Genomic DNA, 19,908 nt, shown 5'->3' on the forward strand with positions numbered 1-19,908 from the left:
TGCAAGTTATGTTTCCAAGAGATAGAATTAAATTTGTCACGATGGCAGAGCTGCTGCCTTACAGCGCCAGAGACCTGGGTTCGATCCTGACTACGGGTGTGTCAATAGACAATAGATGCAGGAGTAGGCCATTTGGCCCTTCGAGCCAGCACCGCCATTCAATGTGATCATGGCTGATCATCCCCAGAGAGTACCCCGTTCCTGCCCTCTCCCGTCTGTACGAAGTTTGTATGTTCTCCCCGTGTGTTTTCTCCAGGTGCCACTGTTTCCTCCCACATTCTAAACATGCATTTTGTAGGTTAATTAGCTTCTGTTCTGATGATTAGCTGACGAGGGGGGGGATCTTAATAGAAACATATAAAATTATAAAAGGACTGGACAAGCTAGATGCAGGAAAAATGTTCCCGATGTTGGGCGAGTCCAGAACCAGGGGCCACGGTCTTAGAATAAAGGGGAGGCAATTTAAGACTGAGGTGAGAAAAAGCTTTTGCACCCAGAGAGTTATGAATTTGTGGAATTCCCTGCCACAGAGGGCAGTGGAGGCCAAATCACTGGATGGATTTAAGAGAGGGTTAGATAAAGCTCTAGGGGCTAGTGGAGTCAAGGGATATGGGGAGAAGGCAGGCACGGGTTATTGATTGGGGACAATCAGCCATGATCACAATGAATGGCGGCGCTGGCTTGAAGTGCCGAATGGCCTCCTCCTGCACCTATTTTCTATGTTTCATTGTAAATTGTCCCTAGTGTGTAGGACAGAACTAGTGTACGGATGATTGCTGGACGGCCCGGACGTGGTGGGCCGAAGGGCCCGTTTCCACACTGTATCTAAGCTAAACACTAAACTAATTAAGGATTCAGAGTAGCAACTCAGATTTATTCAGTATTCTGCACCAATGTTAACTAAACTACTGCCTTCTGTGTACATTCAAGATGCTCAGAGAGAGATTACGTCTCATATTAATAGCCCTAGTCAAGCGAGATATCGTTATTTGTGTGTCTTGGCTGGTGGCTGCTGTTTTCCAGACAGGCACTGGTGTCTTTCAAACATTCTGTACCTGGCAAGAATGAATATGTCTGGGGTGTAGGTGGACTGCTGTAGGTTCAGAAGAGGCAGAAACTAGGTTTGGGCTTATTCTTAACACATGCAGCAACGTATAATGATAAACTGTGCTGTGCATGCTATCCAAATAGATCAGATGTACCATACATAGATACAATCAATTCCAACTCATGAGCAATAGGTAGAGCAAAGGGGAAGATACAGAGTGGCCGTGGAAAGGATGGCGCTACTAGTGGGAGAGTCGAGGACTAGAGGTCATAGTCTCAGAATTAAAGGACGTTCCTTAAAGAAGGCGATGAGGAGGAATTCCTTTAATCAGAGGGTGGTGAATCTGTGGAATTCTTTGCCACAGAAGGCTGGGGAGGCCAAGTCAATGGATATTTTTAAAGCAGAGATAGATGGATTCTTCATTAGTTTGGGTGTCAGGGGTTATGGGGAGAAGGCAGGAGACTGGGGTTAGGAGGGAGATGATTAAATGGCAGAGTGGACTTGATGGGCCGAATGGCCTAATTTTGCTCCTATCACTTATGACCTCAAGTATCATTTCATAAATCTCTACTTGCAGAAATCTGTACATTTGGATTGTTGAAAGGCAAGGTGCGCAGCAGTAGAGTTGCTGCCTCACAGCGCCAGAGACCTGGGTTTGAACCCGACTACGGGTGCTGTTGATGGAGTTTGTACATTCTCCCCTTGATCACGTGGGTTTTCCCTGGATGTTTCGGTTTCCTCCCACACTCCAAAGACATACAGGTTTGTAGATTAATTGGCTCCGATAAAGATTGTATATTGTCCCTAGCGTGTAGGATAGTGTTAGTGTGCGAGGATCGCTGGTCGGTGCCGACATAGTGGGCTGAAGGGCCTGTTTCCCTGCTGCATCTCTAAATTAAAGTAACTCTCTGAATTCAAGTATCATTTTATAAATCAATACTCTCAGAATCTTAGACCCGTTTACCAGCAAAGTTAAAGACGATTTAACCTATTAGAAACATAATGCAGGAGTAGGCCATTTGGCCCCTCAAGCCAGCACCGCCATTCATTATGATCACGGCTGATCATCCAAAATCAATACCCTGTTCCTGCTTTCTCCCCATATCCCTTGATTCCGTTAGCCCTACGAGCTGTATCTAACTCTTTATTTGAAAAGGTCTGTACAACTAGATTATTAAAAAGCAAATCATTGTAGCATAACCCTTTTGTTGTTAAAAGTGCTTGCTATACAGTCCTACAAGGACCCAACATCCTCAAAATACCACAAGGGTTATCCAACTAAGGAAACAAATAAACATTTGAGAGAGAGTGATGGGGGTAATTCAGTAGATACAATGGGCACAGACTTTGGAAAAACCTTTGACCTTATAAAACTTGCAAAATTGGAGAATATCAAGATATAAACAGGAAAGCAAATTGGATTTATGGAAAACAAATCTTTTTTCAGAGGCTTTGGAACTGAATTTAGGGCACCATATATATAGACCACGCTTAGTGATCTGGTTAGGGACCTGGACAGCTGATTGACAAAATTGGGGTCATTAGATAATTTTATTGGAATATTAAACATAGATATGGGGTATCTTAGAAAAGTGATATCCGCATGCTGAAATAGATATGATTTAATAAAAGGCAGATATCAATGTCAGCAAATTTAAGACACAACGCTTCCGATTGTAAGAAAGATAATCTTCTCTGCACTCTTTCCAACTCAATCATGTCGAGAAGTTAAACGAGTACTTTGGTCCTGTCTTCGCTAAGGAAGACACAAACAATCTCCCAGAAATACTAGGGGACTGAAGGTCTAGTGGGAGGGAGGAACTGAAGGGAATCCACATTAGTCAGGAAATTGTGTTAGATAAACTCGGTCAAATTCAGCATGGATTTATGAAGGGGACATCATGCTTGACTAATCATCTGGAATTTTTTGAAGATGTAACAAGTAAAATGGAAAAAGGGCGAGCCAGAGGATGTGGTGTATCTGGACTTTCCAAAAGCCTTTGGCAAGGTCCCACACAAGAGATTAGTGTGCAAAATTAGAGCACATGATATTGGGGTAGGATATTGACATGGATAGAGAACTGGTTGGCAGACAGGAAGCAAAGAGTAGGAATTAATGGGTCCTTTTCAGAATGGCAGGCAGTGACTAGTGGGGTTCTGTAAGGCTCGGTGCTGGGACTCCAGTTATTTACAATATATATTAATGATTTAGACGAGGGAATTTTCAAGTTTGCAGATGACACAAAGCTGGGTGGCAGCGTGAGCTGTGAGGAGGATGCTATGAGGCTGCAGGGTGACTTGGATAGGTTGGGCGAGTGGCAGATGCACTATAATGAGGATAAATAAATATGAGGTTATCCACTTTGGTGGCAAGAACAGGAAGGCAGATTATTATCTGAATGTTGTCAGATTAGGAAAAGTGGAGGTGCAACGAGACCTGGATGTGCTTGTACATCACTCACTGAAAGTAAGCATTCAGGTACAGCAGGCAGTGAAGAAAGCTAATGGCATGTTTCCCTTCATTGCGAGAGGATTTGAGTTTAGGAGCAAGGAGGTCCTATGCAGTTGTATAGGGTCCTGCTGAGAACGCACCTGGAGTATTGTGTGCAATTTTAGTATCTTAATTTGAGGAAGGACATTATTGCTATTGAGGGAGTTCAGTCCCGCCATCCCGGGATTCATTCCCGGGATGGCGGGACTGGCATATGATGAAAGAATGGATTGACTGGGCTTGTATTCACTGGAATTTAGGATGAGAAGGGATCTTATAGAAACATAAAACATTCTTAAAGGATTGGACAGGCTAGATGCAGGAAAAATGGGACACAGAACCAGTGGTCACAGTTTAAGAATAAGGGGTAGCCCATTTCGGACTGAGGTGAGGAAAATCTTCTCACTCAGAGAGTTGTGAATCTGTGGCATTCCCTATCGCAGAAGGCAGTGGAGGTCAATTCACTGGATGTTTTCAAAAGAGTTAGATTTAGCTCTTAGGGTAAAGGAATCAAGGGATATGGGGGAAAAAAATCAGGAACGGGGTACTGATTTTAGATGTTTCACTATGTTTAGGGCTCAATTAGATGGGCACTTGAATAATCAGGGCATGGCCCATTGGATATGGACCAATGTGGCAAATTAGAGTGGACGGGCGAAAAGGTCAGCATTGACGTGGTGGGTTGAAGAGTCTGTTTCTGTGCTGTACAACTACATGACTTCCATTCAGAGTAGAGGAATGTGTGTAATCGGGTTTATGTGACTGAACCCGAGCTGAGATACACACCACGAGATAATAATAGATTTATTTTAAACTTTAAGATATTGTTTGAGGCAATTTGCAGCATTAAAGGGGAAATATAGATGCAGATTTACTGAGGTTTAGCCAGGTATGACAATATACAAAAATCTTCAAATATTTGACTTTTGATCTTTAGAATTACATTTTTATTGGATTGACTTGCAATACATGTTGAAAAGCATGTTGGAAGCAGATCATCCTCAGAAGGCAAAAAGGAGTCAAGACCCAAAGAACGTACGAGGGATTTGGAAAAAATTATGCACAGAGATGCATAAATCTTTAGAGTTCACTTCCAATGCTTGTGATTGAGGCAGAAACAAATGATGATCATCAGATTGAATTGGGCAGGGGGTGAAAGAAATACATTGAAGGGATAGGGAGAAGCTATGCTTAAAACTACTGATGTAAAAGGAAGATAAATCGTTGGACTGAAAGGCTTCTTTCTATTTTGTGACATATTGGTTCGTCCAATATGTTTCTAGGTACGAGACAGATACAGAAAGCTGGAATAACTCAGCGGGTCAGGCAGCATCTCTAGAGAAAAGGAATATGTGACATTTCTGGTCGATACCCTCCAATTTCCACGTACACTAATATTTTGTTCCTCACCGGAGTCAAGTCAAGTTTATTTGTCACATACACACACAAAAAAAATAGAGAGAGTACAGAGGAGATTTACTAGAATGTTGCCTGGGTTTCAACAACTAAGTTACAGAGATAGGTTGAATAAGTTAGGTCTTTATTCTCTGGAGCGCAGAAGGTTAAGGGGGGACTTGATAGAGGTCTTTAAAATGATGAGAGGGATAGACAGAGTTGATGTGATCAAGCTTTTCCCTTTGAGAATAGGGAAGATTCAAACAAGAGGACATGACCAGAATTAAGGGACAGAAGTTTAGGGGTAACATGAGGGGGAACTTCTTTACTTAGAGAGTGGTAGCGGTGTGGAATGAGCTTCCAGTGTAAGTGGTGGCGGCAGGTTCGTTGGTATCATTTAAAAATAAATTGGATAGGCATATGGATGAGAAGGGAATGGAGGGTTATGGTATGAGTGCAGGCAGGTGGGACTAAGGGAAAAAAGTGTTCGGCACGGACTTGTAGGGCCGAGATGGCCTGTTTCCGTGCTGTAATTGTTATATGGTTATATGGTCATAAGATGTGCAGCAAAATGAATGTGGCAATACCTACGTATTGTGCAAAAAACTACAGAACAGAATAGAACAGAATCAGTATTTACATATTAGGAAAAACCCCAGCAATTTTAGAAAGACACAACACAACAGTAAATTGGTCCAGTAAACTAGTCCCTGGTGAGATAAGAGTTTACAGTCCTGATGGCCTGTGGGAAGAAACTCCTTCTCATCCTCTCTGTTTTCACAGCATGACAGCGGAGGCGTTTGCCTGACCGTAGCAGCTGGAACAGTCCGTTGTTGGGGTGGTAGGGGTCCCCCATAATGTTGCTGGCTCTGGATCTGCACCTTCTGATGTATAGCTCCATGTATAGTGCCTAGCTTCTAAAAAAGCATAGGCAACTATATTAAAAGAGCTCTAACTCATGGAAGCCAATGAAGGTAGTGTTGAAATAGTAGAGTTCAGAGGAAATAAAAAGGTTGTGAAAAGATGAGTAAATATTAGTCATAGTCATACAGCATGGAATAAGGACCTTCACCCAAATTGTCCATGCCGGCCCAGATGCCCCATCTACGCTAGTCCCATCAGTTTGCGTTGAGTGCGTATCCCAAAAAACCTTTCATCCCCATAACTATTCTTGAGATTTGTCATTTAAAGCAAACCCCCATTTTTCTCCAGCCATTAAAAATGACAGCAATCTCTTTTCGAGCTTTGTACTGGGTTCAATAGACAATAGGTGCAGGAGTAGGCCATTCGGCCCTTCGAGCCAGCACCGCCATTCAATGTGATCATGGCTGATCATCCACAATCAGTACCCCGTTCCTACCTTCTCCCCATATCCCCTGACTCCGCTATCTTTAAGAGCCCTATCTAGCTCTCTCTAAAAAGTATCCAGAGAACTGGCCTCCGCCGCCCTCTGAGGCAGAGAATTACACAGACTCACAACTCTTGGTGTGAAAAAGTGTTTCCTTAACTCCGTTCTAAATGGCTTACCCCTTATTCCTAAACTGTGGCCCCTGGTTCTGGAATCCCCCAACATCGGGAACAATTGCAGCAAGTTCCACTCTGTTACGAGCTGCTGAGAACACTCACCGTGGTACAGAAGCAACAGCTGCACTGATTCAGAGTGGTCATTTTATCGAGAGTGTAGTCACAAAGGCAGAGCTTGCACTTCATCAGTGGCTTCAGAGCCAGGTCCACCGACGGACCTTTTGCCATCATCTGTAGGGTCTTAGTAGCCATCTCCACTCTTCCAAGTTAGGCCTCTGGATCCAGTCCAGGTACCTGTAAGACAGACATAAAACAATAAAGATGTTATTATAAGATGTTATATCAAAGATGTTATATCAGCCAGGATTTTCTAGTCATACAGCGTGGAAACAGCTGTCTGGCCTAACCTACCCATGCCGACCAACATGCCCCATCCACACCTCTGCCCATTACTTTCTGACATGGAAAGTGCTGCAAAACTAAAACCTTTTGTGAAGAGTCTCACACAAGGGATGATTTAATAGATGGAAAATGGGAGCAGTGACCATGATGTTCCAAAATCCAAATAATAATGTCAGCTGGGGTATAGAGTTCTACAGCATGAAATAGGCCCTTTGGCCCAATATACCCATGTCAACCAATATGCCCCATCTGCACTAGTCCCACCTGCCTGCATTTAGTCCATATCCTTCTGAACCTTTCCTATTCATGCACCTATCTAAATGTTTCTTAAACATTGCGATAGTACCTGCCTCAACTAGCTCCTCCGGCAGCTTGTTCCATATATCTACCACCAATTGTGCAAAAAGTTGCCCTTCAGACTCCTATTAAATCTTTCCTCTCCACCCCCCTCACTTTAAACCCATGTTCTCTGGTTCTTAATTCCACTTCTTCCTCCTTTTAAGTATAATCTCAAATCGGTAAATGACTGTTTTGATTGGCTCAAGAGCAACAAAAAGGGGGGGGGGGGGGCGCGCAAAAGTGTACAAAATAGGGACAGTACAGTGGTGCAGCGGTAGAGTTGCTGCCTTGCAGCGCCAGAGACCCGGGTTCAATCCTGACTACAGGTGCTGTCTGTACAGAGTTTGTATGTTCTCCCTGTGACTGCGTGGGATTTTTCCGGGTGCTCCGGTTTCCTCCCACACTCCAAAGACATACAGGTTTGTAGGTTAATTGGCTTGGTAAAAATGTCCCTGGTGTGTAGGATGATGCTAGTGCAATGATCACGGCGCTGACTCGGTGGGCTGAAGGGCAAGTTTACTAAAGTAAAGTAAATACCGCCCACTTCACCTGCACCACACTACATTTAAAACATTGACCCTGAATTTATGGTTTCCAAACTTTCAATTAATAAAGATGATAGCTGATCATTCCAAAGCACACCTGACCACTCCCTCAATTTGCATTTAAGATGCCACAGATCATTTGCTATGCTTTGTCCTGCCCACCTGCTCTTCTAGGTTTCTTTCCCCCACCCCCGCAATTAGTCCAAAGACGGGTCCCCACCCAATATATCACCTATCTCTGTTACTCTGGCTTCCTCCCACACTCCAAAGACGTGCAGGTTTGCAGGTTAATCAGTTACAGTAAAAATTGTAAATTATCCCATGTGTGTAGGATAGTACTAGTGTACGGGGATCGCTGGACGGCACGGACCCGGGGGGCTGAAGGGCCTGTTTCCGCAGTGTATCCATATTAAAATATTGGGAAGGGAGCTGCAGGCATTTTTCTTTTGGCAATAATGAAGAAACAGTGATACATTTAAGCTAGGTTAGTGTGCGAGTTGGAGGAGAATTTGACAGTGACAGCACTGAAATCAGAAATTCACAAAATACTCCAGTACAGAACGTTAGTTTTCCAGCCCTTCATTAACCCATGTCCTTATTCAAACTTGTATGAGAAAAGGGGAATGTTTTTCATCTTGCGTATGGCGTGCACAACCTAAAGTTGTAGGACAACTTGTTCTATTTATTCTTATTTGACTATGCACGCTGGGTTGATTGCATTCATCAAAACAGGGCGGACCACATGAACGTTGCAATCTCCCAACCCACGGTAATGATAATTGAACTTTAAATTGAAAACCAACACCACAAAGTTCCGAGGAATGGGATGAAGGAGAGCTCCAAGCCAGTGCAAGACGATTCTCTTGGAGTCTAGGGCACATGAGGAAGGGTGGAAAAACATTTCCATTCCTGCTAGAGTCTTCCTCTCTCCTCCCCCCCCCCCCCCCCCCCCCACCCCCCCCCCCCACCCCACCCCCCCCCCCCCCCCCCCCCCCCCACCCCCACCCCCCCCCCCCACCCCCCCCCCCCCTTTCCCCAGTCATTTTGACAAGATCCCACCATTACCTTCTCGCAAACCCAGTGGGCACTCCGTTTTGGAACTGCTCTCCACTTTCATCTCCATTAGATGTACATAACTACCCAGGAAATTAACCCAAATAGAAACTAGGAACTGCAGATGATGGTTTACACAAAAGGACACAGTGCTGGAGTAACTCAGCGGATCAGGCAGCATCTCTGGAGAATTACGGAGAGGTGACATTTCAGGTCGGGACCCATCTTCCGATTGATCGGGCGACATGGTGGCGCAGTGGGTCGAGCTTCTGCCTCACAGCGCCAGAGACCTGGCTTCAATCCTGTCTACGGGTGCCGTCTGTACGGGCTTCGTACGTTATCCCAGTGACCTGCGTGGGTTTTCTCTGAGATCTTAGGTTTCCTCCCACACTCCAAAGACATACAAGTTTGCAGGCTAATTGGTTTGGTATAAATGTAAAATTGTCCCTACTAGTGTTAATGTGCCAGGATCGCTGGTCGGTGGGGACTCGGTGGGTCGAAGGGCTTGATTCCGCGCTGTATCTCTAAAACTAAAACTAAAAATTCTAAAGAAATTGACCCCACCAGACACTTCCTGATCTGTTCCATCTCAAATACTTCAGTCCACATTCCAACTAAATGTTCAGAAGAAACTATAAAGATGTTTTGTTTCATAAATGTGCGATTCACACATGAATCATGTCATATCTCACACCCTTTTGAGTGTGAGAAGATTAAAACTTGTTTTCAGTTTCAGCTAACTGCAACAGTCTGTGGTCATTCCTCATATCAAAGACAAGATTTCTGAAATTGATCCAATAACTAGACTTCAGTATCACTAGCATCTCAGGAAAGATCTCTCTCTCTCCCTCTCTCTCTCTCTCTCTCACATATGTTGAAAGAATGGAGCGACTGGGCTTGTATACACTGGAATTTAGAAGGATGAGAGGAAATCTTATTGAAACATATAAGATTTGTAGTTTAAGGGATTGGACACACAGGAGGCAGGAAACGTGTTCCCGATGTTGGGGGGAGTCCAGAACCAGGGGCCACTGTTTAAGAATAAGGGGCAGGCCATTTAGAACGGAGATGAGGAAAAACTTTTTCACTCAGGGAGTTGTGAATCTGTGCAATTCTCTGCCTCAGAAGGCAGTGGAGGCCAATTCTCTGGATGCTTTCAAGAGAGAATTAGATGGAGCTCTTAAAGATAGTGGAGTCAAGGGATATGTGGAGAAGGCAGGAACAGGGTACTGATTGTGGATGATCAGCCATGATCATAGTGAATGGCGATGCTGGCTCGAAGGGCCAAATGACCTACGCCTGGACCTATTGAGACACACACACACACACACACACGCGCACACGCACACACACACACGAGAGAGAGGTCGCAACACAAAGCCTTGCAATTACGTTATTTCAAGACAGTGTGGGAAATTGCAAAACCTCTCCACCTGGAATTATGTGGAGATGCTCTAATCCGTGTGCCAGTGATTTTCTACTCTTAGTTTCGTTTAGACATACACTGCAGAAACAGGACCTTCGGCCCACCGAGTGCGCACCGACCAGCCATCCCGGCACATTAACACTATCCGACACACCCTAGGGTGTTTTTTTCATATTGTTTACAGCGTACTATGTTTGCATATCCTGTTGTGCTGCAGCAAGTAAGAATTTCATTGTTCTATCTGGGACACATGACAATAAAACACTCTTGACTCCGCTGGATACTGGCAAAGTTGAATTTTTAAGTAACTATTTGACTTTGTGGAGGAGTGTGCCGTCTGTCACTTTAATGTGGGCTGTGCAACGTTGCATGTGTTCCAATTGGCAAATTATTGATATTATCATTGTATTATCATTTGGGGCCCGCCCTGGTTGGGCCTCTCCCCTGTTTGGACAGCATGCAACGCAAAGCTTTTCACTGCACCTCGGTACACGTTACAATAATAAACCGAGCGTGTTTAACTAGCTTCCCAAGTATGAAGGAAGACAGGATATTGTATATGTCGCCTAATAGAAAAAAATAGCAAATAACCCAACAATAAATAGAAACAGGAAGTGTTAGAAACATTCACTGGACCAGGCTGCAGCAATAAATAAGAGTTCATGTTTTCTCGTGACAGCTGGTCATCTATATGAAAGGTTAACTGCTTCTCCCTCTCTGGAATCTACCAGACACAAGGTCTTCCAGCATTTTCTATTCTTATTCTGAAGGGGCTGTCCCACTTTCCCGAGTTACTCACGAACTCTCCCGAGTTTTTCCCTTGATTCGAACTCGGAGAATTACGGTAATAGCCGTCCTTAGGTACTCGGGGCTATTTTTTTTAAACTCGTGGACATTTTTCAACATGTTGAAAAAACGTCCCGACTTACCTGATGCCCCGAGTTCCTACGGCTGGCATTACGAGCCACCACGAAACATCTACGGAGTCCTACGGGCTCGCTACCGACATTACCCGACATTCCCCGAGTTCGAATCAAGGGGAAAACTCGTGGGTAACTCGGGAAAGTGGGACAGGGCTGTATTTCCTTTAAAGTTGCACCAATCTTCATTGCAAGCAAAAACAATTCTAAGAGGCAGAGCAACATTTCTCCGCATTGCACAATGCAATCTGTAAGTGTACACATACGGCACACTTTTGGAAATTGCAGCATAGTCCTTTCGGTACATTACATGCAACAATGGGCCGAGCATAACTCAAACCCGCTTTCGCAACCCTCCTGTGTGAAGATGCACGTCTCACAGAGCACGGATACAAGCCCTTCGGCCCAACTTACCCACACCGGCCTCCATGTTCCAGCTAGACTAGCCCCACCTGCCTGCATTTGGCCCATATCTCTTCAAACCTATCCTATCCATGTTCATGTCTATAATTCTTAAACGTTGGATTGGTCAAGTCAAGTTTTATTCGTCACTTGCACATAGTGCAGTGATGTGAATTTGCCAGCAGCGGTACAAAAAAAAACACAATACACAATAAAAAATTAACACAAACATCCACCACAGAATTCATCACTGTGGTGGAATGCACAAAGTTTGGTCAGTCCTCTGCCTCAACTACCTCCTCTGGCAGCTTGTTCCATACACCCACCACCATTTGTGTGAAAAAGTTACCCCTCCGATTCCTAGTAAATCTTTTCCCCTTCACCTTGAACCTATGTCCTCCTGTCCTCGATTCCCCCATTCTGGACAAGAAACCGTGTGCACCGACCTGATTTATTCCTCTCATGATTTTATACACCTCTATAAGATCACTTCTCATCCTCCTGCGCTCCAAGGAATAGAGTCCCAGCCTACTCACCCTCTTCCTATAGCTTAGACCCTCTAGTCCTGGCAACATCCTCATAAATCTCCTTTGTACACCAAAAAATATATCTTGAACAACTCTGCAAACTCACCTGAATGCTAGATACCTCCTTCAGGTAACTTATTTTTCCCCAAACAAATCCCACTCAATCTGAGCTGCTGTTCAGAAATCTAAAACAGTGGAATCTCACCAAGAAGATTCACAGATATTTCTGCTATTGTCCATCTACTTTTTTTGTTTTGCATAGCAACCTATCACCCAAGTACAATCCATAACCCGTGCAATCCACATCATCCAGCAACGACAACATTAAAAATATACTTTTAGACAGGACCTCGCACAAGTTTAGTTTAGAGATACAGTGTTGAAACAGGCCCTTCGGCCCACTGAGTCCGTGTCGTCCAGTGATCACCCCGTACGTTAGCACGACCCTACACATACTAGGGACAATTTACATTTCTGTACCGAAGCTAATAAACCTGCATGTCTTTGTAGTGAGAGAGGAAACTGGAGCACCGGGAAAAAGCCCTACGCTATCACAGGGAGAACGTACATATTCCAGACAGACAGCACCCGTAGTCAGGATTAAACTGTAATAGCCCTGTCCCACGGTACGAGTTCATTCCAAGAGCTCTCCAGAGTTTTTTAAAAAATCAAACTCGTGGTGAACACGGAGAATGAACGTAGCGGGTACGTCGGAGCTCGGGGACGTCTCGTAGCGCTAACGACCGGTACTCGGGAAGACTCGCTAACGGCAGGTAAGCACGGGAAGACTCGTGAAGATTTTTCAACATGATGAAAAATGTCCACGAGAGCCCCGAGTACCGACGAGTGGCCATTACCGTAAATCTCCAAGTTCGAATCAGGGCAAACTCAGGAGAGCTCTTGGAATGAACTCGTACCGTGGAACAGGGGTTTTAGGCAGCAATTCTATTGTCAGGCAGCAACCCTCCTGCTGCACAATAGTGCCGCCCGTTGATTGGGTATAGGACAGGAACTCGCTCAATTTATTGAAAACAGGTTGTTTTAAGGAAAATAAACATCCAGAAAGTGGGATGTTTTAAAAAGTGTGCCATGAGGAGTCCAGGGTATGCACATTTCTGTTAGAGTGAAGAACAAAGCAGGTGGGTGTAAGGAAGCTTGGATGACGAGAGAAATTGATTCTCTGGTCAAGAATGAAAAGGAGGCATGGGCCAGGTGTTGGCAGCTGGGATCAAGTGTATCCCTGGAGGAGTTTCAGGAACTAAGGAGCAAGCTTAAAGAGAAAATCAGGAGGGCAAAAAAGGGGACTGGAGATAAACTCCGATTTTAAATACTTGAAATGATCTAGCCTCTACAACCCTCAAGGGTAAAGAATCACATAGATTCACCATCTCCCTAGGAGAAATTCCTTCATACTTTAGTTTTAACCCCTCCTTGTCTTGTAACTATATTCCCATGTTCAAGTCTCTCCCACTAGTGGAAACATCGTAAATCAATCCCACTATGCCTACTTAGATTTTTTTCTCTCACGCACAGAGGGTTTTTCAGATCTTTTGGTCGTAGAAGCAGAAAACTTAAAGGCCATCAATACAAAAGTCACTAAATATTGAAAAAAATAAAAAAATGTGAAGCAATACAGGACTTCACAATAATCAGCTACCCCCTAGAGCAAGTATGCAGAGTGATGGAACAGAAGGCCTATTGCCACCGACCACTCATCAATAGACAATAGACAATAGGTGCAGGAGTAGGCCATTCGGCCCTTCAAGCCAGCACCGCCATTCAATGTGATCATGGCTGATCATCCACAATCAGTACCCCGTTCCTGTCTTCTCCCAATATCCCCTGACTCCGCTATCTTAAAGAACCCTATCTAGCTCTCTCTTGAAAGTATCCAGAGAACCGGCCTCCACCGCCCTCTGAGGCAGATATTTTGTAGAAGAACTAAAGTACTTGAATATCTCTCTTCAGGGATGTTAGGGGAAACCCAGCTGCACTAATGCAAACTTTCAATGTGATTACAAAGGATATTCACAGCCAAATTCGGAAAAAAGGGAAGAGGAACTTGTTTCACTTGCAAACCACAACACCATGAGCAACAAAATGTGTAGCAAGGAATTGCAGATGCTGGTTTATACCGAAGAGAGTCAGAAAATTCCGGAGTAACTCAGCTGCTCAGGCAGCATCTCTGGGGAAAAAGGATAGGCGACGTTTCGGTTTGGAACCCCTCTTCAGACTGTCTGAAGAAGGTTCCAACCCGAAACATCACCCACCCTTTTTCTCCAGAGATGCTGCCTGACCAGCTGAGTTACTGCAACACTTTGCATCTATCTACAAGCAATAAGTTGAACAAGGCATGGGATTGCTACATGAACGACTGATTTATGCCACAGAGAAATCCGAAACAAAAGACCATGGTACGCCATTATCCACTAAATACCATACTGGAAGCTTACCAAGGTTTTGTATCAAGTCCTTAAAAATAAGGCTTGCAGCATTCGCAATAAAACGTGCTGCTTCCTGAAATAAGACACGTCAATATTTGCAGGAATTGACATCATTTACCTGTAATTAATATGGTCAATATTAATGTTAGTCCAGTAGAGAGAGAGAGAGAGAGAGAGAGAGAGAGAGAGAGAGAGAGAGAGAGAGATATTTAGCTCTTAGGGCTAAAGGAATCAAGGGATATGGGGAAAAAGCAGGAACAGGGTAGTGAATTTAGATGATCAGCCATGATCATATTGAATGGCGATGCTGGCTTGAAGGGCCGAATACTCCTGCACCTATTTTTCTATGTTTCTAGAACTTTAAAGGTCCAACCAATAGACCAAATTTGGTTCTCAAATCTCCCTGGTGTGTACTGTACAAAAGCCCCTAAGAAAGCACTTGGGGTTTTACCTTAAGCCTTGCACAACCTTGGTCATCATAGCGACATTATCAACAAAATACAACTGAATTCCATCTGTGCTTTGTCAAACATTCCTTGAAGGAGGTACACAAAAATGCTGGAGAAACTCAGCGGGTGCAGCAGCATCTATGGAGCGAAGGAAATAGGCGACGTTTCGGGCCGAAACCCTTCTTCAGACTGATGGGGGGAGGGGGGGGAGAAGGAAGGAAAAAGGGAGGAGGAGGAGCCCGAGGGCGGGGGGGATGGGAGGAGACAGCTCGATGGTTAAGGAAGGGGAGGAGACAGCAAGGGCTTGCAAAACTGGGAGAATTCAACGTTCATGCCAACCGGACGCAAGCAACCCAGGCGGAATATGAGGTGCTGTTCCTCCAATTTCCGGTGTTGCTCACTCTGGCAATGGAGGAGACCCAGGACAGAGAGGTCGGATTGGGAATGGGAGGGGGAGTTGAAGTGCTGAGCCACCGGGAGTTCAGGTAGGTTATTGCAGACTGAGCGGAGGTGTTCGGCGAAACGATTGCCCAACCTCCGCTTAGTCTCCCCGATGTAAATCAGCTGACATCTAGAGCAGCGGATGCAGTAGATGAGGTTGGAGAAGATACAGGTGAACACGATTTTTCCATGGCGACTTTTTTTACTCGCGGGCATTTCTCAACATGTTGAAAAATACGCCATAACCTAGCTGAGGCATCGAGTACACGGAGACCACTCTCGAGCATGAAGGAGAGTTCCAAAGACCTCCTACGACCTCATGTCGACCATGCTGCAAGTATTAGTCAAGGGCAAACTCGCCAGAACTCGCGGATTTGGTCGCCCAAGTGGGACAGGCCCTAAAGGGAACAGCGTGATTAACGTTTAGTGCAAGATAAGTCCAGTAAAATCCGATCAAAGATAGTCCGAGCGTCTCCAATCAGATAGATAATAGCTCAGGACTGCTCTCTAGTTGTAGGAAGGATGGTTCAGTGGCCTGATAACAGCTGGGAAGAAACAGTCCCTGAATCTAGAGGTGTGTGTTTTCACACTTCTATACCTTTTGCACGATGGGAAAGGGGGAGAGGGAGTGGACGGGGTGCAACTCGACCTTGATTATGCTGCTGGCCTTGTCACGCGAGGTGTCAATTGAGTCTATGTGGGGAAGGTTGGTTTGTGTGATGGGACATCGTGGGAAGCTATTCATGCTATTGCACAGGTTTCATAACTACGCAAATATGCAAGTTAATGAGACAACATATCCATGCATTTTAGTTTAGTTTAAAGACACAGCATGGAAACAGGCCCTTCGATGCACCAGCTGACCTGAAAAGGGTCCACACCGACCATCGATCACCCGCTCACACTAGTTCTACGTCATCTCACTTACCAATCCATTCCCTACACATCAGGTGCAATTTACAGCAATTAATCTACAAACCCGCATGTATTTGGGATAAGGAAGGAAAGTGGAGCTCCCGGAGGGAACCCACACAATCACAGGGAGAACATGCAAACTCCACACAGACAGCACTGGAGGTCAGGATCTCGGGTGCTGCGCTCTACCAGATGCAGCACTGTGCAGTCTTTGAATATGCACAGGATGTAAACATATGACCCAAATACTGAAACGTTAAATGGTTTCAGGAATTTCTACTTAAAGTCACAAAAAGGATTTACTATTTAACAAGTTGGATGAACAGAGCAGCAGCAGGAAATTTAACATTAACGCAATGTATTAAACTTTTAAAAACATCTTAAGTTTAAACTTTAACTGTGTCTCCACCACAACACTCACACCTATATGGCCATAATGTTGTGCATTCACAAGACAAAATGCAGGCTGAAATGCCCGCACACTATATACACAGTGTCATACTGCCAAACCGTTAAACCAATGCTTGGCCAATAATTATCCCTCAGTCAAAATAATCTTCACAGCATTTTTGTTTGCAGGGTTTTGGGTGCATACTTCTCAGTCATGCATAGAAACAGGCCCTTTGGCCCAACTTGCCCGCGCAGACCAACATCCCCCATCTACACTAGCCCCGCCCATCTGCATTTGGCCCAGATCCCTCTAAACCCATCCTATCCATGTACCTATCCAAATGTTTCTTAAACATTGCAATTATACCTGCCTCAACTCCCTCCTACTTGTTCCATACACCCACCACCCTTTGCGTGAAAAGGTTACCTCTCAGTTTCCTATTAAATCTTCCCCCCCCCCTCACCTTAAACCTATGTCCTCCGGTTGTTGATTCCCCTACTCTGGGCAAGAAATTTAGATTAGATTAGATTAGATTCAACTCTATTGTCATTGCACAAATACAAGTACAGGTACAACGAAATGCAGTTTAGCATCTAATCAGAGTGCAAAGTAGTAAAAATACTGGTTAAAACAACATATATACAAATGAGGATATATTGATCTAGTACACAGGCAAATAAATATATACATATAAAAGATTGACATGTGCTATATTCTGGTGAATAGAGCTTAACCGTAAATTATATAAACTATAAATAATACTGATGAGAAGTGGGGGGAGGGGGGCTAGCCTGTGAGTTCAGCAGGGTAATGGTGTTTTGGAAGAAGCTGTTCCTTAGCCTGCTGGTGTGAGACCTGAGGGTCCTGTACCGCCCAAACAGTCCATGGTTGGGGTGTGAGGGGTCCTTAATGATTTTGCCAGCCCATCTCAGACACCGTGTGCGGTGAAGGGCATCCATGGCAGGGAGCGGGGCGCCGATGATGTGATGGGTGGTTTTCACCACCCGTTGCAGTGCCTTCCTGTCAGCTGTGGTGCAGCTGCTGTACCATACCGTGAAGCAGGTGGTCAGGATGCTTTCTATGGTACAGCGGTAGAAGTTGGACAGGATCTGTGGGGACAGGTGGGCTTTCTTAAGCCTCCTCAGAAAGTAGAGGCGCTGCTGCGCCTTTTTAATCAGTTTGGCGGTGTTGAGGGACCAGGACAGATCCTCTGAGATGTGTACCACGAGGAATTTGTAGTTCGAGACGCGCTCCACCTCAGTCCCGTTTATGTGGATGGGGGTATGTCTGCCCCCTCTGGTCTTCCGGTAGTCCACGATGATTTCCTTCATCTTCTGTGTGTTGAGGACAAGGTTGTTGTTGGTACACCAAGCTGCCAGGTGCTGGACCTCCTCCCTATAGGCTGATTCATTGTTGTCGCTGATCAGTCCTACCACCGTGGTGTCATCGGCAAATTTTATGAAGGCGTTGGAGCCATACATAGGGACGCAGTCATGGGTGAAGAGGGAGTAGAGGAGAGGGCTGAGCACACAGCCCTGTGGTTCAGTGTCAGAGTGGAGGAGGTGAGGTTGTTGATCCTAACAGACTGGGGTCTGCTGGTGAGGAAATCCAGTGTCCAGTTGCAGAGGGAGGTATTGATGCCAAGGCGGCTGAGTTTGGTGATCAGACTGGCGGGGATGACAATATTAAATGCAGAGCTGAAGTCGATGAATAACAACCTGATGTAGTTGTTGTTATTGTCCAGGTGGGTCAGGGCAGAGTGAAGAGCCGCAGATATGGCATCCTCTGTTGACCTGTTGGGCCGATAGGCAAACTGATGGGGGTCCAGTGAGGTAGGGGGGCTGGATTTGAGGTGAGCCAGGATCAGTCTCTCAAAGTACTTCGCAATGAAGTGCATGAAAAGGTTACCTCTTGTTGTAGTTCCTACACTCCAAACAAACTGGGCGTTTGTTTACCCAATGATTTTGTAAACCTCTATAAGATCACCCCTCATCCTCATTATCTAAGGAATAAGGTCAACCTCTCCCTATAACTCCCTCTTGTTGTAGTTCCTACACTCCAAACATGCCTACACTTTAAACGGCACCTTGGAGGCAACAGGGCCATTTGGGACATCACAAAATGTGTGAAAAACAGCATGTAAATAAAAGTCTATTTTTCTTTTTAACAATCACAACTCTTGTTGCCCACAGTGGTCGCAATGAAAATATTGCTTACTGGAGTCTAAAAAATCCTTTCAGTACGACTTACTGGAGACCTGTAGTTTTTCAGTTTAGGATTAAAGCAAGTGCTATTGAATAGATCAAGCACAGCACACAGGGAGGGAGATCATTTATAAATATTCAACAGACCTGTTCTTGACTACCGATGTTGATTATTGGATTAATAGTTCCATGACAGAGGGCAGTGTGTCATTATTCAAACATCAAGATAATCATTTATAAAACAAAAAACCTGCAGAGACCAGGAATCCGAAAAGGCAGCTTGAAACCTTCACTATGTTTCCCTCCCCATCAGCTGTATTTCCAGCGGGTTTTTTTGTTTCTACTGAAGAATTATTTCTGAAATTGTTGATATTTAAAAATGCTTGCTTGCATCTCAACGAGTTCCCACAGCTAACTGTGAATACGAGCAAGAGACAAGTTCACCAAATGATTTTTTGGTTTAGTTTAATTTGGAGATACAGCGAGGAAACAGGCCATTCGTTCCCACCGAGTCCGCGCTAACCAACGATCACCCGTACATTAGTTCTATCCGACGCACTAGGAACAATTTAAAAGAAGCCAATGAACCTACAAACCCGCACGTCTTTGGAGTGTGGGAGGAAACCGGAGCATCCAGTAAAAACCCACAGTCACAGGGAGAACGTACAAGCTCCGTACAGACAGCACCCATTGTCAGGATTGTACCTGGGTCTCTGGCACTAACTTTACCGTTGCACCATTGTGCCACCTGCAACAGTATGGCTTAAGGATTAAGCATGCACCACTGGACTCAGGAACAAGTTCTTCCCCCTCCGTTATCAGGCTTCTGAACAGTTCTTTCAAAAGCTAGGGTATTGTTCGATTTACCTCAACCCCATTGAGGACAAAGGACTTAGTCTCAGGAAGTACAATGCTGGGAACTAGATTCTGCTTTCTGTATCTTCCCCTTTACTCCATTTAGTTTACTTTAGAGATACAGTGCGGAAATAGGC

General features: G+C 44.8%; 1 protein-coding gene across 1 annotated transcript in view; it reads right to left on the reverse strand.

Moving 5' to 3' along the window:
- The window catches only part of rnf144b (ring finger protein 144B), an 83,350-nt gene that overhangs the window by 39,996 nt on the left and 23,446 nt on the right, over positions 1 to 19,908 (reverse strand). The window contains exon 2 of the mRNA XM_033013716.1: positions 6,561 to 6,752. Coding sequence (XP_032869607.1) covers positions 6,561 to 6,710 — 150 coding nt within the window. The 5' untranslated portion in view covers positions 6,711 to 6,752. The remainder of the gene's footprint in view (positions 1 to 6,560; positions 6,753 to 19,908) is intronic.

This window comes from Amblyraja radiata, chromosome 2 (assembly GCF_010909765.2).
Source record: "Amblyraja radiata isolate CabotCenter1 chromosome 2, sAmbRad1.1.pri, whole genome shotgun sequence".
Classification (NCBI taxonomy): Eukaryota; Metazoa; Chordata; class Chondrichthyes; order Rajiformes; family Rajidae; genus Amblyraja; species Amblyraja radiata.